This window comes from Melospiza melodia, chromosome 1, assembly GCF_035770615.1.
Source record: "Melospiza melodia melodia isolate bMelMel2 chromosome 1, bMelMel2.pri, whole genome shotgun sequence".
NCBI lineage: Eukaryota > Metazoa > Chordata > Aves > Passeriformes > Passerellidae > Melospiza > Melospiza melodia.
Genome location: NC_086194.1, coordinates 112,276,649 through 112,301,230, shown reverse-complemented (window position 1 = coordinate 112,301,230; position 24,582 = coordinate 112,276,649). Strand labels below are relative to the sequence as shown.

At 39.2% G+C, this 24,582-nt stretch overlaps 1 protein-coding gene across 2 annotated transcripts in view; it reads right to left on the bottom strand.

The window, feature by feature from the left end:
* CTNNAL1 (catenin alpha like 1) overlaps nucleotides 1-24,582 on the bottom strand; it is a 56,156-nt gene that overhangs the window by 17,042 nt on the left and 14,532 nt on the right. For both annotated transcript variants that reach the window (XM_063164449.1, XM_063164458.1), the window contains exons 2-8: nucleotides 18,006-18,195; nucleotides 11,731-11,918; nucleotides 6,769-6,888; nucleotides 4,503-4,592; nucleotides 4,031-4,201; nucleotides 2,832-3,032; nucleotides 896-982 (exon numbers count right to left, since the gene is read on the bottom strand). In XM_063164449.1, coding sequence (XP_063020519.1) covers nucleotides 896-982; nucleotides 2,832-3,032; nucleotides 4,031-4,201; nucleotides 4,503-4,592; nucleotides 6,769-6,888; nucleotides 11,731-11,918; nucleotides 18,006-18,195 — 1,047 coding nt within the window. The remainder of the gene's footprint in view (nucleotides 1-895; nucleotides 983-2,831; nucleotides 3,033-4,030; nucleotides 4,202-4,502; nucleotides 4,593-6,768; nucleotides 6,889-11,730; nucleotides 11,919-18,005; nucleotides 18,196-24,582) is intronic.

Below are 24,582 nucleotides of genomic sequence, written 5' to 3'. Positions count from 1 at the left end.
GCCTATGGTAAAAAGGGGAGCATGATTTTTTCAGCAGTCGAGATTTTCCAGTTACAGCAGCTGACAGCTCAGCCTAAGCAAGTTCACCACACTTCTCCAACATCTTTGCACTGCTCTGTGTTGAAACTCACTGTTCCTAATCTTCATTTCTCACTCTGCTTAAAAGAACAGCAATTTGAAGCAGTTGAAAAGATAGCTGAATCATGTGCAAATATTTAGGAAGCTGCCAGAAATCAGATTCTGCATTTGCTTCAATTCTGTGGAACAGACAAGGCAGCAATGCTATCCTCACTAGGAAGGGTGAAGACCCTGAGCAGCAAGCGCAGTCCATCCCATGGACCAAATGAGGCAGCTATTCCATGTGTGTATGCAAGCTGACCTCAGCATACTTGCGCTTAGGAAAAGAACAATGATTTACTACAGACACACACACAGCTGACAACTGCTGAAAAAAAAAACCCTGAGTATAAGGCACTGTCATAACATATTTCTGCTAAGGAAATGAATAGGAAAAGTTAAATAAAAATAAACTGCAAATGTAATTTATTAATTTAGGCACACACTAGAAGAAAATGTTTTAACAAACAGTGATGCATGCATCCCCAAGAGAAGTTTGCCTTTTCATTTAAAATAATGATTACATACACAGTACTTGCTTCCAAAACCACTTTTTTGGGTTAGCAGTGAACCTATGCAGCCAACAGATTTCTAATCAGTAAGGACAAAGATGATGTAGCTAGATCCATGACCTAATTCTGATTAGGTTACTCTTGTCTATTAGCAGGCAACAGTCTTCTTGGGTACAGGATCCTATTTTACCTCATTATGAAACCTCATTATGAAAAGTATGAAATTCAAACTTTTATTCACCTTATCTTGCTTAAGCTGCACTTACCTCTCTTTTAAGTTCATTCATGCACTGGCATGTTTTTAAAATGGCTACTTCCAAGTCTTCCATGAGATCCTTTGTCTTTTGGTTTTGCTACAAAGCAAAGGAAGAAACCAACAAGACATTACACAAAAAACCCAGCAAACTCCACCTTGACATCATATGTCATTAGTTCAAGAAGCTTTAGAAGACAGCCTTTTCTTTCTAGGTGAAATGCTCTGACTTATGCAGCCTGTGTATATTCTACTAGGAAAATTCTTTTATACAAAACATTTATCACCAAATTAAATCTAAAACCAATTGTGAGGCAATTTAATTGACTGCTTGTGTTCAACAGGAATTTATTTCTAAACCTCACTGAGCTTTTTTCAGGAAAAGGGTTTCCTTGACATCTGCCAGAAATCATCTACCTGACCATCCTAAAGTAAAACAAGCATTTAAGGCTTTTTTTAAAAAATATAAACATATTTTTTAAAATAAAGTAGTACCTAAAAATGTTATACCAAATGTTTTATAATGAGTTATAAGATTGGTTCTTCAGAACATTCACCTTGTAATGAAACTGTTGAGCTGAAACCAAATATCCACCTCAGTGAGCAGTTATTATTTTACCTGCTGCTGTGTCTTTAGTCACAACTAGGTTGGGTTATTTATTAATGAAAATTCTTCATGCATTAGCACACATGTGCACACCCAACTATTTTCACAGATCATATATATGCATAATCTTGAACTAGGCTCTCATATCTATCTTGTGAAATGTAGCCTGTAAATTATTTAGAGGTGATTATTTTCTATCAGTAATAGAACTAAGAAATAACCACGTATCCTGGTTTTGGCTGGGATAGAATTAACTCTCTTTACAAATCTGGCATGCTGCTGCTTCAGATTTGTGATAAAGGCAGTGCTGACAACACAGTGTTAGTTATTGCTGAGCAGTGTTTGCACAGCTGCCTACCAGGGCTAACCAACAACACCAAGCTAAACACAGGTTTAGCTCCTATAGTTAAAGGGAGTCTATAAAATTGATGTTCTGTATGTGTCTTGTTTGTCATAACAATATTCTGTATTATCAGTAAGATTTATATGCCCTTCAAACTACACTACTGCATTAAAAACACCTGACAGCAGTACCTGATTCAAAGAGGAAAAAAGGAACAAAAAGGCTTTCTCATAAGACACACTCAGTTAAGTAAATATCCTATACCAGGATACCACATCTGCCTTATTTCAGAGTTGATAAGACTTTGTGCTACACATATCCTCAGGAGCAAGACTGAAAGCAAAGCAGCATCAAAACCAGAAGCTGCATTTTCCATCCTTGCTCTGCTTCCCCTTTTGCATGTATCTTCTATAATTTTCAAGGAACAAATAAGACAAATGATAGAGGCAGGCTTAACATGATTCTTTTCTAAAAGCTACCATCATTTAAATAACGTAAAAAAGGACAAACAAAAATAGCCCTATTGTTTCTCTTCTCTTTCCATAATATTAAAAACCCAGGCAATTTTTTACAATGTTTCCCTTTCCAATAGTTTAACTGTTTCAGTTGAAAACAAGAAAGAAAACTGTGGTCACAGCTATGGTATCAAGACAATTGAAATCTCTGAGCTACTCCACCAAAAGACTTCACTATTTAAGACTGTGCAGTGATACTTCTGTTCACTGCCTTGTTTAGACTCTCATCTTCAGTAAAATTAGTGTACTGCCATCAGTAGCCTAATTTAGCCATCAAAGAATGAATGAAGCAGTACCACTGGGGTAGGGGGAGGACAGAACATATGGAAGCTGCAAAAGCACAGAACAAACTGTGGCTTCCTTGATCAGCTCCCACTGTGAAGAATACACCCAATTCTCTCTTCCTAGACCAGAAGAAAGACTGCATTCAAAATTTCTTTTCAAAGTAGAGATGAAAAGATTTACTTTGCTAAAAAGCTCTTACAGCTTGCATCCACACTGAAACCAGCTGCTCTAGTTCCATTTTAGCTTGTTTAGACAGCTCCAAAATGTGCTCTCTGTGCTCATGACTGGTATAGGCAGAGTCTGTGAAGTCTTCTGTGTGTTCCAGGATAACTTCCAGCATTGTTGAAAGGTTCTCTTTTGAGAGAAAATAAAGATTCTCACGGAGACCTTCCACCTTATTCTGAAAAAGAAGCACATCATTTCCTTGAGAATTTACATGATTTAGTTGTGACGCAAATGCAGAAAGCAGATCTATCATTTTACATTTTATTTTTTTCCCTAATGCTTTTTAAAATTACTCCCTTATGTTCAAAGTAATCCAACAATTTCCTTGTGTCCAGACCTGCAGTTTGGGGTTTGGGATGTTTCTTAAAAGTGATAATACAACCAGCAGTTTAGTAGCCTCTTATCAGGAATAGCAGCAAATACATCATTGTTCTACTGCTGTCAATAAAAAGTTTCTAAGTTCAGGAAGTTTCAGAAATTAAATATATGCTCCAATTTTGTTTGATCCTTCCACATCCATGTAATCCATTTTGAGTAGTTTTCTAAAAATGTTTATGTAGCAAATTTAATACTTTGGGGCACTCTCAAAAACTTCAGTGGAAATTCAAAGAGGGGAAAGGGATAAACAAATAAATTGAATCAAAGTGACACACTCAAAAGCAGTAAGCCATGGCTGCTCATTAACTGTTCTTAATGGAGTATGAAATTTAGAAAAGCCTTTATGAGGAAAAAAGTCCATTGAGCTACAATTTCAATTCAGAACATTTCTTTTAAATGACAGCTTGCTCATTTAAATGTTTGTAAGAATATTTTTGTGTGCAGTTTTAAAAACATTAACACTTATAAAGCAAGAATTCTCAAACAACAATTTTAATGAAAGTCTGAGCCGATCCTGATACTTCAGTTTATTCAATGTCAATGCATCACCTCAACAACATATTAGAGCTCTGAATGCATACTGATTCAGAAGGAGAGGCATGTTTTGGCAGTGACAATTACATTATAGTCACCTCTTGACAGATTCTTTAGCATTTTGAGACAGTTATTTAAGTCAACACCTCTGAAGGGATGCAGCTCCATGATTTCAAATCTAAAATCAATTTTTTTCCCCACAAAATCCTAGTTAAGAGGTACTTTACTAGTTGTAGAAAACAACATTATTTCTACTCTTACCTTGAATTCTTTGATGCCAGAATATATACTGATGGGGGCCATTTCACTTTCTCCATTTGGTCTAGAGTCAGTTACAATTTCTATCACCTGTTCCAAAGCCAGTCTCATCCGATGAAAAACTCCATCTTTGTTAATACGAGCAGACTCACAGTCTGGATGCCTCAGACAAGTCTTTTTAAAGAAAGCAGAGTAACTATTATGAAAGAGTACACATGCAGTATATTGAAATGAATGCTTCCTGCTAAGGCAAGTCTAGAAAATTATTTTAAAATACGGAATTATTTGTTAAACTGCTGTTGAATTCACACTGTTACTCAGAATACAGAGATTTTCTTTCTTCATTCTTTACACTTATACCCTCCTTTAGCATGAAATCTGAAGTGAGAGAGTGAGAGAGGAGAGTCAGCTCTCCTGGCAGATGCCATGCTTTGTGATTTAGCCAAGTTGTGTAAGGGTGCACAAACTCACTCACCTTTGAAGCAGTCAGGAGCATCATAGTGCACTTCTCAAGAACAGCCCTAGATGCTGCCATTCTAGCTTTTTTCTTCTCATCCTTCAAATCCTAAACACCAAAAGAAAAAAAAGACCTAAATATTACACAGTATCTAAAATATTAACTTGTGAGACTGGAAAAAGAACTCTTGCAGATGAATGGTTGTGAAAAAGCTTTCTAATTTGTGATAACTGCTATTTTCAGCCTAAGTCATGATCTAGAACTTACTTTTCAGACAGACTTCAATTTATGCATTTATTCTTGGCTCTATTCAACTCAGATTTCAAAGAAGGAAGATCTCCAAGATATAGAGCATGTTATGTAAACTGTTGCTAATTTTGATACCTTTATCATACGGCATTATTCATAAAACAGAAAAATGAGGTGAAAAGAATAGCTGACAAGAAGTACTTTCTGAAATGGAGGGGAGGGTAAGGCAGAAACAGAGAACACCTGATTTTCATTATACTGCAGCGGAAGAAATGTAAACTAAATCTTTTCTCTACTTCAGTGTTATATTTGCTACATACCAGTAATAAAAAAAGTCGTAACAGGCTGAAAAAGCAATTCCTTGGTATTTCTCTGCTCTGAGTACAGAAACTTATCAAGAACTTTCCAGGGAAAGATGAATGCATTTGCAAAACTGAACTATACCCCCAGCAAAGTTCATCAAAACAGAAGAATTTAGACTCCAAACCAGGATGTGGGGGAAGAGGGCAAGACATGAATCCCTCAATATGCAAGAGGGTCTAACAAGGGAAAGAACTTAGAAAGCTACAGCTACCCTCTTCACACTGCTCACAAATACAGCTGAGTGCTGGGTGTCAAACAGGCAACTGAATGGGATGAGCTGAAGCTTTACAAGATGTAATTAATCCTAATATACCCTAGATTAACGAAAACACCCAGATAAATCACAGCAGCAGCCTGTTTTGACATTTTTATCATGTCTGTATTTAGCAACTACAGAAAATCTTTAAGATCAAAACCACATGAAAAACCAAATCAATAAAACAATGAAACAAGAAAACAGTTGATTTCTGAAATTCTGACATGACACTCTGATAAATCTGATGGCACTCAAGAATTTATGGCACGCTTGAAAATACTGTGAGGGAATGCCTCCTCCCCATAAAACCAGTAGTGCCACATAGCAGCCTACACACTGTAAACTGAACACATCAAGAAAATCCTGACACAACTGAAAAAGTGGTAATGTAGCGCTCTTGCCAAAAGAGTCAAGTAGGCAAGGAGGGGAGAGCAGAAGACCACTTAACACTGAAAATCCAGTTGAAAAGTGAATGCAGTTGAAAAGTGACTATGACTTCTTAATTAATGCATGTTTCCCTTTCAAAGGACCAACTGCTTCAGGGAAAAAATACTTCAGAGAAAAAAAGAGTTCCCTTCTAAGCAGGTATTTCCTTTAATTTTAAGTAGGTTTCCCAGTTCTTTGACACCAAGCATGCACACATCAACAGTAAAAGGAAACACATGATGCTGGCCAATTTGTTTATACAAGCAGATTTCTGAATTTTGATGGATATTAGGGACTCTGTATATTAACACCAAACTCTGGTTTAGCTTTGAACAGAGGATTGGATTATCAAGGGAAAGCAACCAGAGCCCACAGGAGAAGTCTTTAGCCTCAGCAAACCCTTAAATTTACATGGAAGTAGTGGGGAAAAAAGCTTCCAGTATGAATGAAAGGCTTTGAAAGAGTAGCTACCTATGAGAACTAAAATTCATCGCCCTAACATAAGAAGGTCTCAACCTAAAGCTAGAAAGGTATTTAATAATAATAATAATCATCATCATCATCAAACTCTAACAAGCCACCAAGCAGATGCTTTATTAGAATCCCTTTGGAGTTTAAGATAATGAAGTCCTTTCACTACGTGCAAACTTCAAATATTCTGTCCAATAACAACAGACAAACTCTACCAGAGTAATGAGCCAGAAAGGTTAGAGCCAAAAGAAAGTGACTGAAGCCAAAAGACAATGAATATAACACACACCCAGGCTTCTGGATTACATGCAGGGCAAACAATGCAGCCATATTTCTCAGGCTGAGCTTTAAAATGAAAAGATATGTTTTAGGTGGAGCAAGGAGAGGGCAGGTTCCACAGAGAGGACATCAGCAATTGTTTTGTTTTCTTTTATCATCCCAGAAGAACCCACACCTTCCTGATAACAAGATGAAGATGATACTGTGCAACATCTCTTATAACTCCTTACTAATACTTACATTTTGCCGATCTCCAGTTAAATGGGCAAACTCCACCATTTCATTCCCAAACTGGCTGAATATCTGTACAAACTCCTGGAAACTACTGACTTTTTCTAGTTGTTCCATTGTTGCAAGAACCTGCAAGATAAAGGAAAATACTGTAGATTAACAAAAACTATTATCATTGAACTAGGAGTACTATTATTTACAGACATTCCTAAGGTGTGTAGTTTAAAATGTATATAATTGTCACAATTTAGGCATTAATAACTCAGCCAGAAATCCAATGTGAGTTAATTATCATGCTGCTTTCAAAATGAGTCATTTGTTGTCACCCTCAAAACACATTTTCCCTGCTCCTCACAATATGAAGAGTAAGAGTATTGATGGATTCAGCTTCCAGATTCACGAAAAAAAGGGGTTTTAAACTTAATATGACAGTAACAAGTGCAGATGATACCCCTGTGTTGTAACTCTCTATTTCAGATGCCTCACTTTTAAAGTCTAAAATCACAGTTACACAGATGTGTTTCGGTGGCTCTGCATATTAAAAAAAAAAAAAAAAAAAGCAACATAATTCAACAAAACTGAAAAAAAAAGTTAAAAATAAGTGAATTCATAGTTTTGTACTTTCCATAACAACCTACTCTAACTCTGGAAATTTCTATTAGGTGCATATAAAACAAAGAACTAAATAAACCCAAGTTGTACCAAGTTCTTACTCAAGACACATAAAAGCATGTAAAATCAGCTTTTTTTTTAAATGTTTAGAAAGACTATCATAGAGCTTATAAATTACTGATTACTGAAGGTATCCTGTAAAGTCGCTACATTATTTATAATATAGTATATATTACATACTATAATATATATTATATATAGTATATATATTATAGTATATATACTATATATATTATAGTATATATACTATAGATAATATAATAATAATTTATAATCTTAAATGGATTATAATGGAAATTAACATCTGCATTTTTCAGGTTAGACATATACTTGCTAATCTCAAAGTGATCTTTGAAATCCTCTAAATGTCTTCAGAAGGGAAAACACTCAAAGCAGTTCTGTATTGTCTTTCCAACTGGAGATAAAACACCACATGAAAATTTAACAGACTGTACTTGAAAGGGAGAAGCTTCAACTGATTTTTCCTTTTCTATGCCAAAAGTATCTCCCCACAACTACAAAAACAGTGTACACACCTGATTATGACAAACTCCCCCTTCCCTGCAACCCTGGCAAACTCTCCTAGAAGCGCCCATTTGTTTGTGGCAGAGCAGCCACTCAATCTCAGCTGTAACCTCAGTAAAGCAAATGTCCCACTGAGACTGCTGTGGAATTCACAGCTTTATCAAGCAATATTAGACTGCAGCAATCTGTCTGAGTATATTACGTTGGGCAAGCAGTTCCACAAAGGCTGCAGAAAGGAGGAGTTTTCCTGATTGGGCTGTTGATACATAGGAAAGGCTGGAGTGCGAAGGACTTGGAAGGAAGATGCATAAAGATGTGAAAATAGCATCATGGGAGTGGAAGGAGGAGAGAACCACAGACTGAGAAAGTGAGGATGTAGAACAGTAAATGCGGATAAAAGAGGAAAACATACAAGCTGATGTCCAACTTTCTCTTCTAAGAATAGATAAAAAGAAATATTAATGATGCCCAACCATTCTAGGTTTAATCAAATGTAGTACTTTATGAGTCTGACCTTGGTTGCAAACAACTGTTACAGTTTTCTGTGGATCTATCATGACAAATTCTTGTCAAATAAAAATTACAGTGAAAGCACATGCATTTCCATTACATTAAGTAATTCTAGACATCCCAGGCAGAGCTGACATTCCAAAAACCTGTATAGACAGCTCTAAATTTGTCTACAGCTTATTCAAGATGCTGATACAATGTACAATATCTGTGATGTCTTCATAATTTTTCGTTTTAAAGCTTTTTCAACAAGAAACATGCAGATAGTAATGAAGACATACATCTATTAATTAAAAGGTTAAAAAATGTAAAAAACCCTCAAGGCTTTAAGCTCTTATTAACGTCTAAATTAGCACTAGGTATTGCACAGCTACTGCTGCAGGATGAATGTTGCCTTGCAAACAGCAGTGGCAGGCTGTCATCACCTCAGGGCACATCCATATTTTGATCCAAAATGAACAATGCAGCAACTCCCACACTATCTGTCACTGCCCTGCTTATTGTTCTGGCTCTCCTGACCTGACTGGTGACAGTGACTAGAGCGAAACCTTAAGCTCACCAATGCAGTGACTAAGCCTGTTGGACAATGGAACTGATCTTGTAAGGTAGGAAAGATATGGGCAGGTATGGAAGAAAATGAATGCAATCCAAGAACACAAGGACAGCATATATGGTGCAGAGAATGTGGAAGCAGGAACAGGATCACTGGGGATCACCAGCCAGAGGCTGGATTCTGGAACAGATCACCATTCTGGAAGATCTCAATCACTTCATTTGTCTGAGAGATTGGACGCCCAACCACTCATCTGTTCTTCTATCCTTAGCCCTTGACTGACTCTTTATTCACATGAGGAAGACTATGACAATGGAGGGAAAAAAAAGGTGTCCAGAAATAGGCAGTAAAATAAAAGAAATAAAAGGCGATAGAAGTTTAACATTGGGCATTCAGTCTCTAAGATAAAAATGGAGCTGAGATCTTCTGGAACAGTGATGCACTTCAAGAAGCCAGAATCTTCTCCAGCTGGCAGTGCTGATGATCCTCAGTACTTTTCCATCCTCTTTGCCATATTATACTACACTGTCTCAGGGTATTTGTGTGCACTTCTTCAATCCCTGCCCATATTATCCCTCTACCACCATGTCTCCTACAGGAGGAACCTCTTTGCTATCCATCATAGTGGTGTCTGACACACTTTTTGGGAATGTATTCTAAAAAATTAGGGCATATATAAATATTAGGCCTGTATAAAACACTATTTATTTAATCTGGTTCTGTAGATGTGAATTGCTCTACTGGTACCACAGACAAAAGCAGACTTTCCCAGATGTGCACTGTGCACAGAAAGGAGAATGCAGTAAAACCCAGGAGATCCCAAAGATCAGCTGTGTCCTGGGGGGCACCAGGCACAGCACTCACAGCTGGGCAAGGGAGGGGATTGTCCCACTCTGCTCTGCACTGGGGCAGCCTCACCGCCAGTGCTGGGGGCAGGTCTGGGTGCCACCATATAAGAGGGATATTGAACCATTAGAGAGTGTCCAGAGGAGGGCTATGAAGATGGTGAAGGGCCTTGAGGGGAAGCTGTGTGAGGAACAGCTGAGATCACTTGGTCTGTTAGGAGAAGAGGAGACTGAGGGGAGACCTGATTGCAGCAACAACTTTCTTGTGAGGGGAGAAGGAGCAGCAGGCACTGATCTCTTCTGTGACAGGACCTGAGGGAATGGCCTGAAGTTTTATCTGGGGAGTTTTAGATCGGCTATCAGGAAAAGGTTCTTCACCCAGAGGGTGGTTGGGCACTGGAACAGGATTGCCAGGAAGTGCCACAGCACCAAGCCTGACAAGAAGCATTTGGACTGTGCTCTTGGACACATGGTGTTACTCTTGGGGTGTCCTGTGCAGGGCCAGGAGTTGTACTTGGGCCCCTTCAACTCAGGATATTTTATGATTCTGTGCCTACGGCAGTCAGAATCAGATACACTTTGGACTATGAGATTGCTTGAAATGCTTTCAAAATTAAATGCTGCATCTGTGCTTACTATATTCACATTGGTGTGTATATGACAATGTTTTCATATATACTTAAAATTCCTAGAAACCTAGCCTGGTCATGAAAGGATATAGCCTTCCTTACCCTTTTCATGATATGTGCATTTGCACAGTTGCTCCATAGCCTAAACCTGCCACTTTTGGAAAGGTAAATTAATTAGGATTACTGCATGGCTGCAGATGACAGCAGAAAAGCAGCAAAAGGTATTAAATGCACCATTCTGGTCTTCAGTGCAAAAAAAGACCAATGTTGCAAGGAACATCAGCAAACTGATATTGATAACACTGCTGCAAACTGAATCAACCGCTGGGAGAAGAAATGAGCACAAAGACGGCAGATCAGTGCTGACAAGTCTAAAGCCAGAGGGAAGCAGGTAATTTCACTGGTTTTGAATCCTGGACTGAGCTAAGTGCCTTGGATCTACGTGCTGCAAAACAGAGTCCAGTGGGTCTGGAAAGTAAACTGGGACAAAGGAAGCGGAAAGAGGGGCAGTGCTCTGGATTACAAGCTCAGAATTAATGGAAACCCCCAGGCCTTATCAGGTTCTCATTTTTCAAATAGAGGATTTTTCTATTTTTGTTTTAGCACATTGTGAAGAAAAAAATGGAAGAATATCCTACAGGCAGGACAGTGAAGTCTGCACTGAATGAAACAGATTATATTTGAGGTTAAATGGGCCTTCATAGAATTATTTAAACCAAGCAAGTAGTTTCATCCTAAGTTTCAAGACCTAAGTTAAACTGCACAAAAACCTTTTCATCTGTAAATCTCACTTCACTGGCACAGACATTTATGTGCATTCCTCACAGTTTTTTGCCTAGATCCCATAAAGCTCACCTTGTCTTGATCCTGACAGAACAAACATCCTGTCATTATCAAGCAGATGATTTATTGACCATTTTATCAACAGACACACTTTTCACCTCACAGCAAATTTAAAGTTAAATAAGCAGTAACACAGCATCTTCACCAACACAGTAAGTGAATAAAGCAATGTGGCTGACATAAAATGCAGAATCAATGAAAATTGTTATTTTAATACTACTGACTGAGAGCCATCCCTTTTCAGATACCTGCTAAGTAAACATGTATGTGCAAGACATTCATTTTATCTCTTTATTTTATAATTACTCTAGAGAGACAATGACAATATCACATTTACCACCAGTCTTTTGCACTGAATACAGGTGTTAGTTGAACAGAAAAGAAGCTACAATACCTTGTTCCTGGAAGTTATAATCTGCTTAATAACAATTCTGTCTGCTAACACCAACACCTTTGTGACAGAAGAAAGCAACAACCTTGCAGCTTTCACCACACCCGTTTTGTCCGTAAAGATTGTTATGTGGCTGTCAGATTCTGGATGATCCAAGCTTGCCACATCTGTAAGCTGTGCAATTGTTTCACCTAGAAGGAAAAAAAAATAAAGTGACTTTCCATACTTAGAAGAAAGATACTGGGCTATTAAGCATTCTTAACTTTTACTTTTGAGGAATAAGACAATTTCAGAGCTATCTACAACTCTTTTTATTTCACTTTACTTCCTTCGACTGACTGCTGGTGGCACCCTCTCCATATTTAAATGTGGATTACCATTCACTACTACCTTATTCTTCCATCTGTAACATACACTAATTGCCTTACAGTCACCTACAGCTTTTTGAGGGGGGAGTGATGGGAAGAATTAGGGAGTGTGGAGGGAGAAAACATTAATGGGAGGTATTTTTCTGATTTTGATAGCCAAAGTCACACCAGTACCCACACTTGCAGCATCAATCCACTGGAAGAGTGGGATGCAGCAAGGCAGAAAGAACTATGAACTCCCCTGCACTTTGCAAAGTTCAATTAGCATTCCCATAATTTATAGGTTTCCTACTCCTGTAGAAGTCTCCAGGCATGAATAATAAAGAGATTTCAAACATAACTTTACAATTTGGATGACTGAAGCATTATAGTGAGACTACTGCACTTTACATTCAAAGGAGGACGCCCAAACAGGGCACTGTCAGAGACAGGAAAGGGAAAAGAGGCAAGGAAGTGCTGATTTTTGGTTCAGCACCATCTTTTTATTCAATTTTGATTTAGTTAGATAGACAGTTAAAAAGGCTTAATTGACCACTTTTATTTTTTATGCAGGTAAAAACTCTACATCCACTGCAGCTAATGGATTTCCTTATCTGAGAAAGAAACACAGAGCATATCCAATTGAATCTTCTGGAGTACCTTAGATAGTAGTGCAATAGAGGAGAGACAGAGCAATTTGTTAGTCTGTAACCAGAGAAGGGCTGCTGGGAGACTGAGCTCAGGCAAGCTCTGAGACATGAGTTTTGTTAGCATGCAAGAAAAGATGACCAACCTACAGCTGACTTATAGATCATCCTTAAAGATAAAATCTAGGAAATTTGATCAAATTCACTATGACTCATCTTCAAAACCTCAACAAAGGTAATTCACCTAAGCAGGCAAAATAACTCCAAAAGCCTGATAAAGCCAGTGCTCCCATTTGAAGAACCTGAATTATTCTGGTACTCCAGAAATACCACACACTCTAGAACAAGGAAGGCCTGACAGTCCTTCAAACCACAGTGCTCCACATTTCATGCTTCTCTGCTCTGGTAATTGTAATCCCTTGTGTTCTTAAGCTGCCCAAATAGTATTGCTTTATGGAAAGGAACTTCCAGTACATTTGCTGGGACCAGGCCAGGTCACAAAAGGCACGCTCCAAATCATCAGTGACCCCAATACACTGTACTATGGTACAGTCTGAGACAGTGAGCTCCACAGCTGAAGGCCCTGGAAATGGATAGAAGCAAGAGGACTTAAAAAAGTAGAGCTGCAGCTCAAAGAGTGAGGGGCAGCCAGAGGCACTCCCAGTGAAGCTCCAGGACAAGTCTCCAGCCAGGTAAGGAGATCATTTGACAGTAAAACACATTGGCCATTGCCTTCTCCATGGTCCAATTCATTTCGCTTCACACCAGTCTCTACTTTTTCACCTTTGTCAGCAGATTAACCTATTTCTGGGACCTCACAGTATCTGTGATAACATAAAATGCTGTAGAATCCCACAGAGAACAATTACAACAAATGCAAAGTTCTTTTGGCAGCCAAGAAAGGATGCACATCATTATCCCATTTTTTATGCTATGGGATTCACCCTCTTGAGGATGAATCAAGTCATAGGTGAAGCAGCTAGTCATACAAAGAGTTATCAGAGAACACTGAAACACCTGCAACATCTGCCTGCTAAAAGCTCCAGACAGCCACAGAAACTCAAGACTTCTGGTAACAGAACAAAGGCTTCCTTCCCTACCTAGAGATCTGCAACTACAGGGACAGGAATTAAGCCCTGGGAGTAAGCTAAGAGGAACAAGACCTGTTAGGGTAAAGAGATGGAGCTAGGGAAGCTATACCCAGCTGGGCATACACCAGTCCCTAAAACACATCTGAGCATGTCAAAGAAACAGTTTACTGTCACTGCAATTCTTCTATCATGACTGAGAGATTATGACAATTGGATGATATTTCTAATGATAGAAACACAATTGTCACATCCATGTCAAAGAACGTTAACAAGAAAAAAATCAGGTTATTGTGGGCTAGTCAGCCTCACATCAGCCTCCAGGATTACCACTAAAATAATCTTGGAAGACATTACCACATTAAGCTGAACAAAACAATCAGGAAGAGCCATCACAGACCTGCCAAGGTGAATAGTCCCTTATTGATCTGAGTGCCTTTTACCATAAGATGACACTGTTTATAAAAAAAGAAGTAATGAATGCTGTGCATCTCAGCTTCAGCATAGCCCCTGCCATGATCTCCCAGAGTTTCCTTACAGCTTCATCTAGGGATATGGACTAAGTGAACAAAAAGGTGGGTAGGAAATGAACCTGACTGTTGGGCTTGGGGATGCTGATAACAGGTACAAAGTTCACTGGGCAGAATATTTCCAGTGATGTACCTCTGGGACTGACAGGAGTCATCCAAACTATTCCCTGGATGATTACTCAGCATGCTCAGCAAGTGTGTGAACAATACCAAAGTGGGGGAGTGTCTGATACTGAGGAGAGCAGGGCTGCTAGACAGAGGAACAGACTGAAAAAAAAAGATCTGATAGAAAATCTCTGAAGTCTAACAAGGGCAGTAAATACCACATCTGGGCCAGGGTAACACCACTCAGCCCTACATGCTGAGAGCAGATGTCAACAGGGAATCTTTGTAGGGAAAAACATGGGGGGCAACAAAGAGTTGAACAGGAGTCAGCCATAATGAATGGCCAGCTGCATGTGGAAGGCTGCAGAAATGATTCTTCCCTTCCTTTTGGCACTTGTGAGGCAGCATCTGGAGCACCATGTCCACTTCTGGGCTCCTCAACATCTCAGCTGACACACTGGAGCGAGTGATATAAGGGGAGAGCTTGAAGGGGGGAAGTTTATTCTGCCCCAAGAAGAGAAGGTCAGTGGCAGAGCTTTCTGTGCTCTACATCTATCCCCCTAGGGGGCAGGTATGGAGACACAGACATACTGATCCCTGGTGATGGAACAAGATGTAAGAAAATACTTTCGTCACACCAAAGGTAGTCTAACACTCTTATGTAAGGGCAGAAGAAAGAGGTAAGAAATGAGCAGTGTACAAGAAATTGCATCATATCCATTCTTGGGAGTTAAAATGATCCTTACAACTTCAGTTATTCTGTGATTCCATTTATCCATTTAAATTTCCATTTTTCAGCCTTCTTAATTTAGCTCTCTCTGTACTAAAACCAAAGCAAAAATAGCAGAGAGCTATTTATTACTTTTATTTTACTCCACGTCTTCCTTTAGGGCTATGTAGTCAACTGGCAGAGAATACTGGAAAAGCTATGACACTTATTCCTGACATGTGCTTTCTCTTTTAAATTAGCCAGTCTTTCCTAGTTTTTAGACAGAAAAAGAAGACAAAAAAAAAAAAATCACAGATGGGCATCTAAAATGTGCTTCTGTAAGTTAAATTCCACTACTATACTGTCACTGTAAACATTGACACAGTGCAAGAATAATGTTACCCAAAATCTGCTACATGACCCTCTGCAGTGTTTTAGGATTCTATTTTGAGTCAATCAAATTACAAGGTTTATTACAAGGAAATAGTCATAACAAGTCTGAAACATTTCAAATCACTGATTATACCCTTCTCAAGAAACAGATACAACATCTGTCATCCTTCAAAGTCTCTGCAGAATATGCAATTGATTTAAAGACTCCCTACTCTTCTCAGAAATTGAGATGCTTAATGTTCTAAATCCTTTTGTGTTGAAATCTTTTATGCCTTGTAAAATCTCCATTCCTAAGACACAATCTAATTTATTGGCTAAAAAGAAGTATGAACAGCTCTACCAGATTCCCTGCCCTTAAGAGAAAAGGCTTTTTGCTGCCTATGCCCTCAGAACATAAGGTTCATTAATACAGAACATATTCTTGGCTATAATTGTCCAGGAAATTTTTTGACATGCTTGGGAACACCAAAGTTATTAAAAATGGCACTTGAGTAATCATGATCAGAAATGGAGTTCAGAGGACGTTTATCCACTCAAAGGACTTTGTTACTGTGTCCAACACTGAACAGTCCACAGAGACACTACTGGCACAAAAAACCCTCCATCAAACAAATAACCAGGAGCAAACATGTTTGCTATACTGAATTTTCCATGTAAGCTGTAAGTTAGATCTCAAATGCAGGGAACAAGTGAGCCATGCCAAAGTAAACGTGAGGCTGACAGAAATGTAAACAGGCCATATCTTCACTCCTCTAGACTGAGGCTACTACTGCATAACAGGAAATAAAACTTTCAATACAAAAGAACTATAGTCTTTTGCTGGAATAAAGTATTGCAGACTATTTTTAGGTTCTGAGCTCCTACTGCATACAGTGATAGGGAGAAAAAAGTACTTAACCACAGCATAACTGGCAAGTCAAAAAATAGAGATTCAGACTGCACTGCTCTCCCAGCAGCTGAGATTATCGATGTGAACTTCGGCAATTTTGTCTTGTCAGCATTTTACTCGGATCTCTGAAGAGAAAACATATGCTTCACATAACGAATGGAATGTTTTAAAATTAGGACACTTCTGTTTGCAGCCAAGTTTACTGGAGCAACTAGAATTTTCAGTCTAAAGTTTATCCAGAATAGTCCTTCAAATCACAAGAACAATCATTCATCAGCAGCGTGTTTCTAGACATGGCAACTCATTGTTGAGAGATTTTCAGAAGATTTCTTACAGCACCATACCCAATTTCTAAGCTTCTTTTTTCATTTAATCACAAATAATAGTATGAACTGCATCCCCAAAGTTTGAGGTCAGAACAGTGATCCAACAAGACGTACACCAGTTAGGTCAGCAAAGACAAGTTCTTCAGAACTCTGAGGTAATTTCAAAGATAAAAACCAAACAGCCACCCAAGCTTCCTTTTTAACTTAACAGATCAGTTTCAAGTACAGTAACCCACATCTTGGAGCAGAATATTGCTCCATAATGCAGTAATCAAGACATGATAAAGGGTTGTTGAAGAGTCATTTATTTGTCCCCACAACAGAAAGTCAAGATTGTCTCCCTGAAGCCACAGCAAGAAGAATGTGTATCACACCTGCAGGTTCATCCACCTGCTCAAACTGGGAAAGCTTCAAGTAGAATTTCCCATAATCCAAAAGTATTTGAAAGCAAAAACAAAACCTTACCCCACTAACAACAAAAGGAACACAGTGCTAGATGTCATATTGAAGCCTTCACTGCAGATCTAAGAATATGCATTCACTGATGGCCACTGAAATATTAGGCAAGGAATAGTATTTAGTATCTAGGAAAGCAGTTTTTAGCATGACACTGGCATTGTCCTCCAGCATCAGAGAATGCAATTCCCTATCAGCCTAAAAAAAGTCTTCTGGGGGAAGGAGATCCACACTTCACATTCAATTCATACACACAGCAAGTTTGCAACAAAACTTGAATCCAGCAAAAAGGCAAGCACAATATGATTTTCAGTCTAGTGAGGGGAGTCATCAGATGACTGATGTGAGTCATCTTACTGAGTCCTGATGAAATATGGGTTGACACTGACCTTCATTCAGACACTGAGATTTGGAATGCAGTGACCTCAATAGCATAACACTCAAATAACTTAAAATACTCCACTGTTTTAACTTGGCAGCAATAAACTCTAAAGTTGTACTCCCAACACTCTGCTCTTTGTCTGTCGTAACATCATAAAAAAAGAGCAGTCAGGTAATTCCTTGAGGCAAATGATCCCATAAAAATCAAAGCCAACACACAATTCCATTCCCTATTTGTAAGATGACAGCAATTTAAGTAAGTGACAAAATCAGGGAACAGATCAGGCCTTGAATGAACCAGCAGAGGAAGGTTAAGCAATTAAATAATGAAGTTCTTACATTATGCCTGACACTAAAAATAGCGTGCCAAAAATGGCACCAGTACAATTTCATGAGTAACTCCATACCTGCTCTCCTTGCCTCGATGCAAGCAACACTCATTTCCTCCTTCAGCTCATGGTTTTCGTTGGCGATGGCCTCACCCACAGTAACAAATCTCCCGACTGCCAGGTTAACAGCCTGGCCCACTCGCTGGATTGCCTGCAGAGTCTTGTCGGAGCGCTTTGGCTTATCCTTATGATTAATAAGAGTGGTTATCTGCAAGCAAGAATAGTTATTTGTTAGAACATTTTAACTTTAATACTGAAGGCAAGTTTTGAATTGTTGAATTGAACTCAATAATAGACTTCTACAGTACTTCACTAATAAAATTCAGTTTTGTATTGTGTCATGAAGCATCATTTAACTTCTCAGAGAATGAAAAAAACATTGAAGTGCAATTAAGATTGCTCATCTGCTCAGTTTATCTCACATGAAAAGAAGGATTTTTTTTATTCCACTCCCCATTTGCAGTATTAAAATAAACTGTCCTGGGTCTCAACAGCCTTTCAAACTACACACATAGCCCTCCCCTCATTAAAATATCCACCATACTCACAACTTAAACATCCTCAATTACACATGTTTCCTAGAATTTAGAAAAAGGTTGCTACTTTGGTACAAGTTATCAGTGAAACAATTTGAGGACATTCCTATTTTACACTCCTGACTTGGCTCTTCTGCCCACTGCAAAGTGCTATACATTCCCTCCTGGATCACACGGACTAGAGATCAGCTGCATGCTGGCTGTAGTAGACTGAAGATTTGTCCAAAACAACAAACATGAGGAAACAAAGACATCCTATCCCCTCACAGAGAAGAAAGGCAGGATTGCAGAAGCACCTTCTGAACCAAGGCATCAGAGAACAGTAAGCAATCCTGCAACTCACAATTAAGTGACTATAAACTGCATTACAAACATGAGCTTTACATTTTTTCTACAATTATTTTCCAGTGAGAAGCAGGAGAGAAATTAAACTCTATAGTTTCTAACATCCTAAACTAGCATAAAAACCCAACAAAAATAGTCCTGCCTGTCCTTGGCTCCCACTCTCATGTTTGCAATGCATTTATCTGATATGGGTTAAACCTCAGCTGTGGAGATGATGCTTGTTGTTTTAGTTTTTCCCATTATCAGGTCCCCAGTCTGGTTCACCGCACAGCTTCATGAATATTCTTGGTGACAAAAGGGAAACGGTCCAGCCTGAGGGAAGAGGGGCAGGAGCAGAGCACTCCTTTCAGAGGGAATATAGTTTAAAATGGCCACAGAACTCCACTGTAAGCCACATCCCCAGGAGCTCAAAGATGTCTCTTTAAAGAATCCCAAAATTACCTGAATTACCTAAATGTATGAACATCTCAGCTCTATCAGCTTGATCACAGATGTCTTTGCTGCTCCTCAAGAAGACATAAATCATCATTCACTCATTCTCCCACCAGGCAAGCCTGTGGTGGGACAGGAGCATACAAGCTGTGCCTGTAATGCTCACTACATATTCAAGGGCATAGCAGAAACTGTTCTGCTTCATGATTTGATCAATGATTTGGAAAAAAAAGAGTGGTGGTGTTTAACACCTTGCTGAGGCTGGTTTGGAATGCCAAGAGCTGGTTTAGCCAAGTTTCCAGTAATAAACTCTTTGCAATAGGAAATATCAACATACATAGAGCGCTTTGCACACACAAGAAAAATAAAAAACCCAAAAAACCTGAGAACAGTGCTTCCCTATGGAAGAACTGCTATGAGATGTAAGAATATTTTATTCTGGTACAAAACATCAGTACAGAAATGCATTGTCTGTCCACTGCCTTCTTATATATGCCCTACTTAAGCCACAAGGTCTAAAGGAAGGCCATACAGTTCATACAACAGATCTGTCCCTGTAAGAGACCCCTGGATGACCAAACTTCAACTCCGAAGCCTATGAACCTTGGATACCTTTCCAGTGAAAAGATCTTCCTACAATGAAAACAATCTTAATAGAGAGTAAACTGAGGAAACCTCTGAACATCTTCAAATTCATTTTAAATGAGGAATGACATTCCTCAAAGCAAACAATTACCATCACTTCAGTGGAAATTCAGACCTATGTGAAATTCATGGTATAAACAACTGCACTACACAGCTCTCCTGAATTCCTGCATTGTAGGTACTTCAGGTATACAGAATTTTAAAAATACCTGTCAGCAGCTAATCTAACAGTGCCAGCTGGTGAATTCTTGAATAGGCACTGCTAGCAAGCCAACTGAGAGGATTAGTCCAAACACTGAAGAAAACCAAACTGAACAGAGGGTCACAACTTTGTTTCTTCAACTTGTTTATAAGTAAACAGCAACCCATAGTGGATTAGTATTACATTCATACAGTTACTGATTTCTCAGAAGTACATGTAAAATAACACTGGCCTAAAACAAACTGCAAGTTTACATGCTGGCTGCAAGTTTACCTCCCACAACATTTTACACCAGTAGAAGTTTAAACATGTTCTGCATAACCCTGAAAAAAAATGCATATGCAAATAACACTGCAGAGTGAAAGGAATCCCACTGTCTCTTACAAATCATCAAGGGCATTTATTTTAATTCCCATGTTACTGCAGAGGTATGCAAATAAAAACCATAAAGATATCACAGCTTAAATTCCTTTAATAAAGTCTTACAAAACACTCTCAGGAACATGAGTGCCTTTTACAATTCTATCATTTCTTTTGCACTCTTTTCAGAGGGCATCATAGTTTTTGCAGCAAAAAAACACAACCCCTCTAGTCCCCCTGCCAAGGTTAAACAAGAATAAGCAGCTGTTTTGACAGGTCTTATCACCAGTGTCATCTTAACCTCATGAAGTTCAACAAGGCTAAACACAAGGTCTTGCACTGGGGCTGGGACAATGCACATTACCAATGCAGGCTGGGGGATGAATGGATTGGGAACAGCCCAGCAGAAAATGACTTGGGGGAATTGGTGCAAGAAAAACTGGATGGGAGTAAACAATGTGCTTGTATCCTGGGCTGCCTCAAAAGCAGCGTGGCCAGCGGGCTGAAGGAGGGGATGGATTCTGCCCCTCTGCTCTGCTCTGGTGAGACCCACCTGGAGAGGGGTGTACAGCTCTGGGATCCCCAACAGAAGGAGGACACGGACCTATTGAAGACAGCTCAGAGGAGGGCCATGAAGATGGCCAGAGGGATGGAGCACCCTTCTCACCATGACAGGCAGAGAGAGCTGGGGTGGTTCAGCCTGCAGAAGGCTCCAGAGAGACCTCACAGCAGCCTGTTAACATTTAAAGGTAGCTTAGAAGAAGATTAGGAAAGACTTTTTACCAAGGCCTGTAGTGAAGTAGAGAGGTTGACATTTTAAACTAAAAGAGGGTAGATTCTGACTGGACTTAAGGAGGGAAATTTTTTACCATGAAGCTGATGAGGCATTGGAACAATTTCCCTGAGCCGTGGAAGCCCCATCATTTTAAGAGTTCAAGGCCAGGTAGTCTGAACAAGCCGGGGCTTTGAGCAACCTGGTCTAGTGGAAAGTATCCCTACCCACAGCAGGAGGGTGGAACTAAATGGTCTTGAAAGGTCCCTTTTAACCCAAACCATTCTCTGATTCTATGGCCTACTCCAGACACCCACTTGAGTAGCTTGTATATGAAGATTAAACTCAACCTACGGTTATACACAGCAACAGAGGCTTTGAAAATACCTCCTGGAATGATGAATTTTTAGCTGGGCAATACAATTTCTTCTCAGACTGGCTAACTTAGGGCCAGTATAGTAACTATAACATTGGAATGGAGGAAAGTGGTTGAGCTCCAAACTTTTTTCAGGTAAGTCCAAAAACTGTATGGATTGACAGCTAAAAACCACCATTGTGAGCTAAAACAACCAAAACAGAAGTTGGTCAAGAAGTTAAAAACATCACAGCAAACAGCTTCGTGTAACACCTCTTTCCAGCAGGATCAAATTATGTAGCAAATGTAGCCTATACTGATATAGATTTGCATAAGATGTTTCCAATAAAAAACTAAGTAGCAAACAGCCCTGAAATAGAAGTAGGTAGGCCATGATAAAAGAAAGGGAAAGATATGAAATATTGATCAGTTAAAGAAAGAAGGGCTGGGTTTGGTTCTAGAAATTTGAGTTACACATAAACCAAATGTAATAATGTCAAAGGCATGAGGAAAGCTGTTCAGATACAAGATGGGCTCTTCATAGCCTGCCACCTGCAGAAAACACTGCTCTACAAACAATGAAAAAGATTTTTCAGAATTATGCATTCTCATTCCCTCACAGAGTGCTAAGAGTGACAGGTACATCCTCCATGTCAACTGAAGTTTTGAAAAAGTAAAGGTAATGGCAACTGCAGTTTAGGATTCTTTTTCAAGACTTAATTGAGCTTGTAATTAACAGTCAGGGTTAAAAAAAGAACAAGACCTTAACTTAGCAAGGAGAGGAATTTTACTAGTACATTAAGTGACAAACTGAACGAAACTGTGATGCTAATAAGCAGGGCAAAGATTATTTAACCATTCCAGCACTCAATAATAATTGCCTCAGAACACAAATACAACAGGGAGCATTAATGGGCCAATAAGAAAGACTTCTAAAATAAAGAATAAGCAAAGGCTTTGCTCCTTAATTTTAAGCAATGCTTAAAACAAAGATAAAATAAATAGACAAGTTAAAGGGAGAAAAGGAAAGACCAGAAAAAACTTAACAAGGAATTTTCTCTGCAACAACCAACCAAAGAAAACCCTAAGAGCCTATAAAAACTGAACTAGTAAAACTTGCAACATTTCAGATGTTTCAGATTACAAGAAATTGCTTTTCCCCCTGCAGTCCATCCAGCTGGAACCAGACTAGAACTATTACCGTGTTTTAGTTTTTTTTTTTTAATGAAGGAAACACCTGCCAAGTCCAAGAACATCATCTAAGGCCTCCCTCAAGCTTAACACCTCCCAAATATTTAATCTGTTATATTTTGATCATGTATTTCCCAGTCACCAACATCTGTGATGTTTGGACAGGAGGTAGCAGCTGAAAAGATTACCTGCAAGTCTCTTTGAACAAGAGCAATACGTTACATGCTGTTTACTTAAGGATTTACTGATCAGGTCCTAGAAAGGAAACAGTCCTTTTGATGGTACTCACCTTCTGTTTAATGAGAGCTCTCACAATATTTCCACGGAATGTTTATCTGAGATTTGAGACAATCAGTTTAAGGAGTGCCTCAAGAATCTGTCAGCTACATTCTTTTTTCACTTGTTATGAGAAGCCACAGAAAAATAATGGCCTTTTCTCAAAAACTTTACCAAAACTAACAGATATAGCCATAATGTATCAAGACGTACTTCGTATTTAAGGAAACAAGCTCAGTTGTGGCAATTTTTGAGCAGCTGTTTTCAGATCTTTTTGAGGGCCTTCAGATACTGACATTTAAGTCATTATATGCTTCATGCTCAGGAAGCATCATGACAGCATGCTTAGCTAAAAATATTCTAATGTCTATTTATTGTCAGTGTAATTAAGTCTTGCATGACAGAATTAAGTGATACTTAAAGAGACTGGGTTTCAGGAAGTATTTATAGACATCTATAAATAAAACCAGAGGAAACATAGCTATTTCACAGCCCCTGCTACAAACACAAGAGTTAAACTGGCAAATCATGTTTGGAAGACATCCTGCCTACCTCTCTCCCTAGGAAAGTACCCACATTGTATGCAGGATGATTTAGAATCTCAAGAGTAATATTTGTTACTGCCTCTTGTATGGTGGGTTGACCCTGTCTGGATGCCAGGTGCTCACCAAAGCCATTCCATCATTCCCCTCCTGTGGGAAAAGGGAGGAAAATATAATAAAAGGCTTGTGGGCTGAGATAAGGAAGGGAGAGATCACTCACCAGTTACCATCACGGCATAAATAGCCTCTGCCTGGGGAAATGAAATGAATTTATGACCAATCAAATCAGAGTAGGATTGAGAGAACTAAAACACATCTTAAAAATACCTTCCCTTTACCCCTCCCTCCTGGCCTTTATTCCTGATTCTCTACCTCCTTTCCCCCAGCAGCACAAGGAGACAGGGAATGGGGGCTGTGATCAGTTCCTCACATGCTGTTTCTTCTGCTGCTTCCTCTTCAGCAAGAGGTTTCCTTCCCCTGCTCCAGCATTCTGTCCCAGGGAAGACAGTCCTCTATGAACTTCTCACACACATTCCTTCCCATGGGCTGCAGTTCTTCACTAACTGCTCCAGCATGGGTCCCTCCCACAGGCTGCTCCAGCAAAGGTGCTCCTTGGGATCACAAGTCCTGTCAGGAAACCTGCTCCAACATCAGCTCATTTCCACAAGGCCACAGCCTGCAAGGGAATCTCTAGTCCTGCAACTGGAGCACTACAGCACTTTGGTGTCTGTAGAATTGTCTCATATTATCACTCCTCTCTTCTCTGGCTGCAATTACTTCTGCAAATACCTTTTCCCTCCCCTTAAACACATTATCCCAGAGATGTTACCACCATCGCTGACTCCAAGATGGACCCACCATTGGCCTTGGCCAGTGGGTCCATTTTGGAGCCATCTAACATTGGTCCTGTCAGACATGGGGGAAGTTTCTGGCAGCTTC